A 12751-nucleotide genomic window follows, 5' to 3' on the forward strand; every position below is an offset into this window, starting at 1 on the left:
ACGGGTTTGAAAAGCTTTCGCCCGCTTACAACACAAGCACCGTCATTATCTTTTAAAAACCTCACTGTGCCACCAGTATTGAGATGGTATTTGTTACATTTGCCGCTGTTAGAGTTTTTCACAGAACTGTAGCTGCCTACAGCATCCTAGAACTTTCATTTAAAAATGAGTATTTCTACATGTGAATATTTTACATATGCAAATATATGTGTGCACAAAAGAGGTGATGTGCATGTACCGTGGTGTTGAGGAAATTACTTGGATTTCATAATACAATAACTGCCCCAAGAGCCAAAATATTTTAAATGGCATATACTGTGTAGAAGATATTTGGCTCAAATATCACAGTGCCGTTACCCTCTGTATTATTTTCTAAATGTGAGACACGATTTTTGACATAAACTGTGATAAACGCTGTATGAATATCATGTTTCAATATGGCAGCTGGTTGCGTACATTTAAAAGCCCGCTGAGGAAAAAAAAACCCATGGATTTATGTCGATATATGAGAGACAAAAGGGGGAAGGGTTCTCGAGGGGAGAGGAAATTCCCCCGCTGGCTCTGGCTCTGAAGAGCCTCATGGGACTGGATTCTCCATCCTGCTCCTTTGGGATCTTCTCCCCACCCAGACGGGATCTCCCAAATCAACCCTTCCATTAGAACATCTAAGATTGGGCAAGACAGAAAGAACATGAAGAATACCCCAAATAACCCTCCTCTTTTATTGCACAGACTTTTTTTCGCCTTACTCGGCCGTTTCACCCGCAATACCCTGTGTATTTTTCAAGTATACCTATAGTCTCCACAAGCTTCATAGCATTCCAGGGCTGAGAAAATATTTACTGTCTTACCCTGACAACACCACCAAATGTTTTTGATTCACAGTATGTGACTGCATACAAAATACTCTAAAAAATTACCTCTATAAATGTGAGAGCGCCTGAGAAGTTACATTTGATATCTGTGAAATCATCCAAAATAGGTTCTGAAGTAACACGTGAGATTTCTGCCTCTGGGCTTGAACCAGACGAGGGGAGAAGTTAAATTTATGTTAATTTTTACATATGGAAAATACCCAAAAGTGCAACCCAGTTTTTCGAAGCAGAGCACAAACCTGTCAGTGCCAACTGTTGGATTTCTTTCAGCAGAAGCCAAAATTCCTCCAAAAGAAATCATATTTGCCTCCTACATCAGAATAATGGAACTTACAGATATGGAAAAGGCAGAGCATTTCATATATCTTGATTTAAGTATGGCTTTTAACATTGCCTTGCGTGACATTGTCAAAAGCAGGCAAATACATTCCAGACGAGGCCACCACAAAAATTGGATTCGTAATTGGCTGGAAAAATCACGCTCAGAATAGTTCTCATTGCTGCGGTATGAGAAGGAAAAGTGATACAGAGCTGGGGTGCGCAGGACGGTGTAGCGAGTTCCATACGGTTCAATGTATTTTTTTAAGAGCTGGATGATGGAGCAGAGAATATGCTCATAAGGTTTAAATGAAGGCAAAGTCAGGAGGGCTGGAAGCGCATCAAAGGGTGCATTTAGAATTTCAAATTGTGTTGTTAAAGTGAAGAAAGAGCCAGGGTTCGACACTCTACCAGTTAAGGAAAAAAGGGTCCAAGGTTTGGCTACCAACAAGTTGAAAATCCAGTTATAGCTGGATTGGCTGAAATAGCTTCTAAGAATGGAATCTGACCCACCAAAATCTCCGAGTCCGTGTCTGAACTAACCTCAAGCAATCAAACACCACTCATGCTATAGAAATGCCAGGTTTTCAGCACAATCTTAGCTGGGATGTGCCAACTCCAGACTATGTTGATCAGACTTGTGATGTTCTCCACCCTACCCTGGCCTGTCCACCTCATTTCAGTGCTATCAGAGACTCGAGATCGCTCGTGGCCAAACTCTAGCGGAGAAGTACCAACATAAAATGAAATTAGTCAAGCAGCAACGGTCCTGGACAGAACTAAATTACATAAAGAAAGCGCCAATCTAGGTCAATAAACGATGTCTTTAAAACTCTCTCAGAATCGGGATTCACATAAAGCAATTCAGCGAGGAATCAGTATCACACAGGGCAAGCGAAGCGATGTTACACTGTAATCAAGTTTGGTTTGTAATGTCAAACTGTGCCACCGATACCAGACATTTGTGTTTCTCATAAGGAGATCAGCGTGGAAATGAGCACCACAAAACCGTCATCATTTGACTATTCCATTAAGACTCCACATAAAGAGAGAAATGGGGCCCATTCACACCTCTCAGACCAGCAAGTTTTCTGAATTGTAAAATACTACGACTTAGGAGGGATCTCAAGAGTCCCTCTGTGCGATCCTCCATCAGAGCAGAGCCACCTGTGACCAGGTTGCTCAGGGCCTTGCCTTGAGCATCTCCAACAACAGACACTTCCCAACCTCCCTGGGCAACCTGTTCCAACTGCAACTGCCATCCCAAACTATTTGCTCTTATCTGATCAGAAATTTTCAGAAATCTTCCCGTTACCTCCCTCCGCTCTGGGCCCTCCCGCAGCTGGTTGAGCAGTAAGATGTCGTGAGGCTGCCGTCCTTCAGGAATAATCCAACTCATTGCTCTCGAAGTCACAGCACATCTCATGGTCTAACCTGCAAACCTGGTGTCCCGTCAGCCAGGTCACTGGCCGAACCCCTCTCTGTCCCAGTATCCAGCATCTGCTGGGACACCCAGCTCCCCACACGTCCCACCATCCGCCCGGCCAGTCCGAGTTTCCCCAGTTTAGCTGCAGGGACACTACTGGAGACAGCACCAAAGGCCTTGGTGATGGCAAAGGAAACTATATTCACTTCTGTCCACCACAAGGCAAATCATTTAAACTCAGAAAGCTACTGGGATAGTTGGGCACAATTTGCCCACGATAAATCTTGCTGGATTTTCCCGGTCATCACCATTTCTCTGGTGTAACATGGCTCCATAACCTTCTCTGAAATGGCTCCGGCTCCAGCTGAGCTTTGTCTTTCCCAGTTCCATCCCCACACACCCAGGCAATATCCCTTACTTTTCTGCCTTTGCTTCCAACTTCTATGCACTTTCTTTTTGTGACTGAGCTCAGTTAGCAGTTCTGCTTTATCCCTGCTGGTCTCCTTGACACACATGTTCAAAGTCCTGCCCTCTGGAACAGCCCACCCCTGTGCTTTGAGACTTTCTGTAAGGATCAAACGGGTCACCATCATCACAACCTCCCACAGCAACCTGCCAGAAAGACCCCTGAACAAATCCAGATCTCCTGTCCTGAAGCCCAAGGCTGTAATTCTGCTATTTGCTTTGCTCGGTTCTCTCAAAGCTTGAATTAAAGCAGCTCAGGAGAGCTGCTGCCAAGGCTGGCGTGACCTTTAGATCTCTGACCAGTTCATTTTAATTCCCGGATAGCAGGTACAACACGCACCTCCACCAGTCATCCCATCAGACACGGATAACCTGGGCCAAGAAAATCTTCTTTCTCATGCTGGTAACATTAATTCACATGTAGGATAGTCCTTCTCAGCTATGAACTATGTTTAATGATAAATTTCAGTTTAAAGAAATTGATAGTTCCACCACAAAAAAATCTTGATACCACTGGATACCAGCATCATGTTCAATTCATTCACTGCAAGATCTCACTCCCATACAGCTCCCAAATACAGCACAGAATGGCAAATAGTATAAAAGTACAGAAATCACGCAGTATACTACACTTACTTTGGAGTTTTGATGGTGATACTGTGCATCTCAAATAATGTTTTGAAATTGTTCTCTAAATAACATGACATATTTGTTTACAGTCTACGACTTTTCTTTATACAGCATTCAACAATCACTCCTTTCATTTTTTTGGTGCCTGCGCACTTGTCAAACGCCTATCGCACGGGGGTGACAGGGAACCATCTGCCTTCCTCTCCAAGGCACCTCCTTTTCCTCATTACCACCTGTTCCGTTTTCAGTCCCCAAATGGCCATTGTGAGCAACGCCAGATACACTGGGAGAGGTCAGGTTATGGGTCCGGGCTCAATTTTTCAGTCTTGTCACCAACATTTAACCTCCACGAGGAAAGCCCCAATGTATCCATTACTGAAGTTTCACAGACTACACAAAACAAGGCTGTAAAAACGATGACAAGAAATAGCTTTGTTACAATTGAGCATATGATTATATCTGATCCATAATGAAGATGGTCAGAGGCTGACCCATGAGGATCTAATTTTAAGTTAAAGAAAGGCTCCAGTGCAATTCCCAAAGGCACGTGGCCAGTACCTGAGAAACAGAGACACCACTTCCAGTTTCCAAGGATTTGGAAAGTAGCTGGGATGCTTTCCAAGGGCGCTGGGAATTCTGCACCTGAGCTCAAGTACAGGAAATACTGGTGGAAGAGTATTTACTCAGATCATTCACCTGGATCCTCCTCCTCCTCCTGGCCTTTCAACCTGCTCCATTACAAATAGTTGTCCTAAAATCTCTTCTCACAACAGTTATATTAAGCTTATTCCAGCCTAGCAGAGTCTGCATTTGAACTGGTCTGTGTGGTTCTGCACAACATACACTCACGTACATTCCGAATCACCAAAATATTGCTACCTGCAAAGTAGGTTTTGTTGTAGCCGATAATCACATCAGATACCTTATGCCTATTGTATTTAAAATAAAAAAAATATGTGCGCCCCGTCTGAGAAACTCCATCAGGCTTCTAATTTCTAATATAAATTTATTAAAGATGATAAGCAAAAGGGCTAATGGGAAATAGCCACAAGTTTGCCAATTCCATTTTGGAAGGAGAAGACGGAGAACAGCAAGGGAAGGGACACGCTGCTAAACGGGAACAACCTTGACCAACACTTCACATTTTTTACTGAAACTACTTTTCAAATTGGCAAAGTAGGTTATTTCTTCTCATCTGGTATGATTTTTTTTTAAAGCTTTCTGTATTAATGACTGTTCAGAATACGTTTTGCTCAAATTAGTGTTTTTAATTTTCATATCAAGACATCTGTCATGAAAGAAGTAATATTTATGAAACCTTCATCCTCTTTCCCTGAATATTGTTTCCTTCTTTGCCATTCATATATAGGAATATATGAATTAAAAGAAGTTATTGAACATCTGCATTTTCTTCTATGTTGTATATTATACCAATGTTCATCTATCACAACCAAGCCACAGCACATTCACGCCTAATTGCACTACTTGTTATGCCGCTACTCAACACCAAAAGCAAAACACGATGCAGGTCGGTGATGTACCGTGAGCTTATCGCTACAACTACAATACGCCAGCGTTACACAGGGGCCACGCAACAGAATGGTATGACTTCGGGATGCATCTTTACAGCCCAGGGAGGCTCCACCATCCTCTGGCAGCATGCAAAAGAAAAAGGACAGTGTTGGAGGGCACAGTCCTCGGGTGGAAGGAGAAACCACTGGGCAAACAACAGGGCAGGGAAAGGAAGAAGAGTGAGACCACAGCAACTAAAATAATAACAGTAACAGTCATTCAGAAACCACGACTGGGAACCGGGAGAAAGCACAAACCTGGGCAGGGCTTCAAAACCCAAGTCTATTAATTATTCAGTATTTTTCAAATGTGGAAAATACGGAATAACGCTTCCACTTGAAAGATTTGGAAATTACTCCGGTGATTCATGCATAGAGCAGAAATAAAATTACTTTTAATAATTTCTTCTGGCGAGCTGATGACAGTAGCTCATTGCGGGATCCAGCTGCCGAGCGCTACTGGGAGGCTGAAATCCCACAGCTCCGCACTATTAAAGCCGCTGAACCCCGCACAGGGCACCTGCCGTTCCCCAAATCATTGCGGAATCACCCAGCAAGCAAGGGAGCGCACCCAGAGCCGAAACAGAACCCAGAAGAAGTTCTAAGTGCACAACTACTCTACAAAACAACCAGAAAATACATGGAAAATCCCTCTTTCTGTGGTACGCTCCTAACAGCTTACTCTCTGTACGCTGAACGCCACAAGCAGGTGTAGCAGATTTACATCAGCTGAAATTCCAAGTGTGAAGTTACATCGTGCCTCTGACCATACAAAGACTGTTTCTCCTAAATCCCTTCCATCCAAATAAAAATAAACTACAATTTTGACCCAATATCCCAAAAAAGACAGGCAACACAAAAGCCTCCAAAAGTACAGAATTAGTATTTCCTTGTCTGCCTTGTCTCTCCTCTTATCCCCCCCTACTATTGGTTTTCTTCCTTACGCTCTTAGGAATTGTTTTTAAGAAGCTTACTACTTTTTAAACTAATAGCAGAAAAAACCCTCCTGACACCAGAATGACTACAGTGCAAATATTTCATTTGTGGTGCGCTCCATAATTGCTTATTTTTGTAATTTCAGTGACTGTTTTCATTTCCGCTATCCTGTGTGGTTTTTTTAAATCTCAGCATGCAACAACAGTTCAGATTTCTGGCTACAGTTTATTATTGCACTAAATATTTTCTCTATTTTTTCCAAAATACATGGCTAATCCCACAGAACTCCTTAGTTCCTCCTAAGTAACTTTAAGTGTGCAGAAGACAACACTGAACCTCATATGATTTCAAAATATATCCTGCTCTAGCTGAGTTATAGATGTGACATATCATCTGGAAATGGTCCCTTGGAACTGTTCCTCCCTATCTTTGGCTGTATCGTCACGGTTTATCTTACCGAGGTCGAGTATTATCAGCTGGGCTCCAGCCTGGGCATTTCCAACATCGTTTTCTGCAATGCACTGATAGAATCCTTCATCTGATTTCACCAGCCCCAGCACTTGCAGATTATGTTCTTTCTGAGGAGAAAAGGAAAATTACAACACTTAAAACCAGGTTGTGATTGAAAAACAATGGTGCTATTATGGTATATTGTTACAACAGGAGAAACTTGTGAGCGGTAATGTGGAAAGTATATTTGGAGATTTCATCTCTCTTGCACTGAATCCTCATATTATTCGGTATTGAAAAGCAGCAGCAGCTCCTCCTAATGGCTATCATTTTCTAGCATCACCTATCATAACATTTCCACAGCCATTTTTATGTTATTTTAAGGACTGAATATAACCTGAACATATCCTACAACCTCAGGTATACCCAATTATACGACCATTAAGTTCTCAACCATGTCTCAATAATGACTTTCACTACCTCTAAAATTTCCCTCTAGAAGTACCGATATGCCAAAACTCATGATGATGCACAACTCAGTTACATTTATGTTTAAACTCCTGTTTGAAATGGTGTTCATGGCGAGCTCGCACTATAACAGGTTCATCCAACAAAGTGCGATTTGTGTGTGCGTCTGTCTCATAGGTAATCTAAGCTATAAAGAAATCAACCCACACGATATGAGCAACACGCCTCAGCATCTCAGTAAACCAACTGAATTATGGAGCATTAAGGGTCTCAAGAAACCATTTCCCACCCAGGCTGCAAACATCCATAGTACAAAATTAGGCAGCCGGTCCTACCAAAGAACCTGCCTGTGGGTTAGAGGACTAACAGATAAATCAACAGCTTAAAAATCAGCCAAACGGACAATATATACTCACAACGATTTTGAAATAGTCACTGGGGATCACCATGTCTCCATTCTTGACCCATTTCACAGTCGGGGTCGGTTTTCCAGTCACCTCACACTCAAACACGATATCCATGGATTCATGAGCATAAATATTTGCAGGTCGCTTCAGAAATTCGGGAGGAACTTCAAATAGAGCAGAAGAAAGAGAAAAGATGGTGTCAGCATCCACAAAAACCCATCATTTGTGCCTCTATTCTAAGATAACATACAACGATGGCTTCAGGGATTTCTGCACAAACAGTAGCAACGCTGGGAGAAGTTTTCAGGTCAGGGTTTGATAGAAGCTCATACAAGCTCGGTGTAAAGTTCGACTTGTTCAGGAATCTCCACTTGGATGGACGGTGACTCCAGCTGGATCTCCGTAAAACACACAACACACGTAGTTATAGGAGGGCAGCAACTATTTATTTATTCAGAGAAAATCCTCCAGTTGATACACTAGAAACTTTTCAGGGTGCTCTTTGTACTCAAGTCAGTAGGTAACCAAAAACTAAAGTTATATTTCAAAACTAATTTAAAAAATGAATGCACAGAAAACAGAGATGAAACTTTCCTAGGGCACTACTGCCTTGTGTTTCCAGCTCTTCAAATAGATAGTGCTGTATTCACCCAAAGAATTTCGTCATTTAAGACACGTCCCAAAGTTGTTTTCGCTGGTACTTGGCTGCCTTTTAAAACGTACTCAGAGTAAGACTAATTAAAGACATTTAAAACCCATAAAAACTGAGAGATAGAGGATTTTTTGGTAATATAAGCCGCAAAGGGTCCAATGCACAGACATGTTAAAAACCTCCTGTGAACACAAGTGCCACTGAACACCACCCAGGACTCTCCGCTGCTCCCAGCACAAACAAAAGCTGTTTGCAGGCACCTACAATTTTAATATCATCCATTATGAAGAACATTCACCTATTTATTTGTTTTTACTCCGCTCACTGGCATAAGGGCAATTTGCTTACTAATGTTGGCGGGTCTGATCATTCAAGTTCCAGGAAAGTCAAACGCGGCCTTTTGTCCTTTAATATTTATCAAACAAAGGCAAGGTTACAGAGTTTAGGCAAATATTTTATACGCTTTGCCTATCAATGGGATTTATTTCATGCTAGGAAATACTAGATCATATTTTACGTCTTCCTGTTGTAAAGGCTTGTAGGTGGATTTAATATTTTTAAAACCAGAGAGGTGGAAACAAGCAGCTCCCAAACCTCCTCACATTTTGGATTATAAATTAGAGAACATACACATATGGAAATATTTATTTCTACAGTAAGAAAATGGCTTAACTCTCAGATAAACATGTAAAACTATATCAGAAACTATATAAGGATGTACATATATACATTAACTGCTTGAACTCTCTCACATAGGAGGAAAAATCTAGATGGGGCTGAGTCTAGTTGCCTTTGAGTTCAGACATACATTGCGTATAATCAGTTCCAGAAATTTACCAAAAATTCCATAAACTACACCTTAAAAGGATTCAGGTATTTTTGTACTATCTGTTATAACCATATATAACTCCGACATTTGACAACTGCCTTCTGAATTTACTTGTGGCCAAATTGCGATTATTTATTCTGTATGAAAACAGTGCCTTTTGTGATAAACTGTTATTCCTCCCTGGCATTTGTATTGATTGTGAGCTGCACTATTCCACTCCCTTCCCGCATCCCAGCTTTATTTGGGCAGGCCCAACTAGTCCCGTTTGCTTAGTCCTGGTCTAAGTTGACCACACCCCCCCTACAGACAGACCCGCTGTGTTTGCCCTACTTTGAATTCAGCTTTGTAGTCGCAGTTTCAATTAATTGCGCGCAATTTCAGAGGCATCTCACTGGTGACTTGAGAAACGGCACAAACACAGTGTCAGCACTGCAGCAAATGTCTTGCCCAATCCATTCTACTACTGGATTTGCCCTTTTCCAGATGTCCCAGACCAATGCGGCAGATACTGTTCTCCCTTCCTTAGCCATTTCTAACTAATGAGGAGTTTTGTTCCAGTCTGCTTGATCAATAGTTTATGGTCTCATTTCCTTTCAATCTTTCTCCATGTGTACACAGACACACACACGTATCGATTCTACAAGTGCTTACACACTTGAAAAAGGGGAACAGAAAAACTGGAAACATGAAAATGTGAGTTTTTCTGCGAGTTTACAGTGCTCCTATTGTCATAACATACAGGCTAACATTTCATTGCTTAGCCATATATTAAACTTATTACAGGAATCCTAATCAACACAAGCCAATAGCGTTCAAAAGCAAAAATAAGGACCTTCTGATCTCGGAACACATGGAAACTGCCGTACTGAGCAGCTACGCTGTGAAACTCGGGGATGAGAAAAGGGTACGGAAGAGAAGGTCAATGAAATCATGAGTGGCACATGAACAATAGCTGCTCTGGTTCACAACTGCCTTTGCCCAAGTCATTATTTGATCAGAAACATACTAGAACCCAATTTATGTTTAATTAAATCACAGGGAGGAGCACCCTAAGGGAACGATGGACCATCACATCTGAAACAGAATTAGTGCAAAGGCAAGTTCTGGGATTATTTCTGTTTTCTCCACCAGTGTTTCACTGGTAATGAAGACACGTGGAAAGCACCCAAACATCTTTAGTGAGTGACATTGCTTTAACCCGGGGCATCGTCTCCAAACCGGCATTTATACTGAATTGTGAGATGCAGTGTTTCTTTTCCACAACAATGAAAGCTGAACTAGATATCCCATTACCTGCTCTCAAATATTTTTAATTTAGGAGATTAAGAATTTGAAACACATTATTATTATTTCAAAGTGACTTTGCTTTTTTGGCTTTCAGAGCAAATGCCAAGCTGCTCGCAACTAGATAACAATGTGAGAAGTGCTCACTGTACTATGATTTACTCGCCAGTTAATGAATTAAAAAATGCTTTTAAAAGACACTTCTATCACTTGGTCAGTGTTTCACCTTCACACAGATTAATGCAATGCAAGTACAGATGTTTGTGGTAGAGAAGTTAAATTGATAACTAGAGAGAAAATGAGCCAATTACCATATAAAATAAGATTTGTAAAGGAAGATTATGTGTTCCGCCACCAAACAGACAATTAAACTTCAAAGACAACTTGGCAGTTCATCCTGCTCCTACCCCTCTTAACGTTAGCACACAAACAACAACTTCAGATGCACATTGTGCTTGGTTTTTTAAACGCTCAAGGCTCAGAAACCTTCGGATAGCTACATGGAGAGTATTAAAGCAGCATCATTTATCCCAAACCTCACACAACGCCTGTTTCTTCAGTGTCTTTTCAGTGGTCAGTGGCTCTGGCCTGTTCACTCTCATTATGAGAGAAATTCTGCGGCCTTCAGGGGCACAGGCGAAAGAATCTCTTTTCAATTCAGCCATCTGTAGAGCTTCAAATGAGAGAAACTAATGACAGTGTCTTCCTCTCCTGAAGAGCTTTCCTTTCAGCCTGACCATTGCTGATAGAAGACCAGAGGTTTCTGGTCTCACAATCTGACTTCAAACCCAAAACCTCCAGCCGAGCTGTGACTACACAAAACAAGGAAAAATTAGCTAATCAGGACTTTCAGCTTTCTTAGTTACGAGCACAACAAAGCTTCTCTGGCAATAACCAACCCCAAATGCTGCTGTTCTAGCTAAGATCTCACTTTTATCCATGTGAACCTTTCCCCAAAGTCAAACCCCTCCGTGTCCCTCCGCAGAGGAGGTACAAATCCCTAATGGTGCCAAAGCAGCGACTCCTGAAAACCACGTCTGGGCAACAAGGAAAAGCCTGCAGAGAAGTGATCTCCAGCACGCAGGCCGTTTACACCAAAATAATAAGAAAAACAAATCTGAAAGTCTACAATATTTTTTTTTAAAAGTATCCAAAACCGAACTAAGCATTGTATGCCTAATACTCCTCACGGGACAGGCAGCTGCACCATCATCTCACTTCCTAAAATACTCCAAACACCGTCTGCTGTACACGAAGCACCAAGAAGAGACTCGTTTTCACGCAACAGAAACACAGATTGCAAACCATACTTCAAAAATACTTATTCTCTTTTCAAAATGCATTAATAAATACAGCTGCTGCAGTAGCATCCGACCACAAGCAGCTCACACACAGACTGTAAAAGGTACATATCAAGTTTATTACGATGTTATACTGTTTCCCCTCATCCCGTGCAGATCAATCTCTCTCTTGCTCCCATTGATTCACCAAATTCTATAGAGCTGACTCCACTGTTATATATAAGTGGCGATATAAGCACCCTGTATAACACGCTTCTGCAACAGCCTAAGGCAGGCAAAGGACTGAAACGCAACGGCTCAATTTCCACACAGGAGTTGCCAAGGTCAAGACCGAAGTTGCCGTTTCTGCTTCCTCAGCCACCTGCAAATGCCCTCGATCCCCAGAACCAGGAGCGTGCTTTCCAGCGTCACACGATTTCATCACAGTTCTTGTCTCTTTGCGGAAATCTCACCTTCTTCCTTCTATACTCTTGCCCACGGCTGAAATATTCCTCCATCAATCAATGCTTACCATTCAAAACCAATTTCTAAATCCAAAAGTTCTCATACCCTCCAAATAGCGGATATAAAATTTAAGTAGAATGGATCATTTTTCTGCATCTCTCTCTGATTAATCACGGCTTAGGCACTCATGGTCAAATGACTTCCATTTTATAACTACATTTCTGGTATACGCTCTCGGTAGAACCCCAATCTTGTATTTCAGTTAATAACCAGGATTACCAACAGTCTTTAAAGTGGGTATTTAACTACAGAAACCTTTCTATATCAGTATAAAAGGATAAGCCCTGGGGTATTTTTTCTCCTCCAGGGAGAACAAGATATATCCCATTTGGGTACATTACAAATCCTTTTAGAATCCTTATAAAGTTAAACTTGATTTTAACAATTGAAAGTGGCAAAGGTATATGAATAAGTACTGTGAAAAGAACATAAAAAAATTAAAAAGATATATATTTAAAACCCAAAATGATGTCACGGGAAAGTCAAAAGTCTTCCCAAGCTCTGAGCGGGGCTGTCATGTCCTTAACACGTACTTAATATGCAGCTGAAAAATCGGCATAGCAAACAAAAGCTGACAAAAAGGGATCTTTTCAGAGAAATACCCACAGAATAGAAAGCTGTCAAATGAATATTAA

At 41.5% G+C, this 12751-nt stretch overlaps 1 protein-coding gene across 6 annotated transcripts in view; it reads right to left on the reverse strand.

Annotated features, from left to right (window-relative positions):
* NEO1 (neogenin 1) overlaps positions 1–12751 on the reverse strand; it is a 159476-nt gene that overhangs the window by 46808 nt on the left and 99917 nt on the right. For 5 of the 6 annotated variants that reach the window (XM_082061229.1, XM_082061228.1, XM_082061226.1 and 2 more), the window contains exons 6-7: positions 7556–7710; positions 6679–6799 (exon numbers count right to left, since the gene is read on the reverse strand). In XM_082061229.1, the coding sequence (XP_081917355.1) occupies positions 6679–6799; positions 7556–7710 (276 nt within the window). The remainder of the gene's footprint in view (positions 1–6678; positions 6800–7555; positions 7711–12751) is intronic. The other variant, XM_082061227.1, reaches the window with a different exon arrangement.

The sequence above is a fragment of the Streptopelia decaocto genome, assembly GCF_964273445.1.
Source record: "Streptopelia decaocto genome assembly, chromosome: 9".
NCBI lineage: Eukaryota > Metazoa > Chordata > Aves > Columbiformes > Columbidae > Streptopelia > Streptopelia decaocto.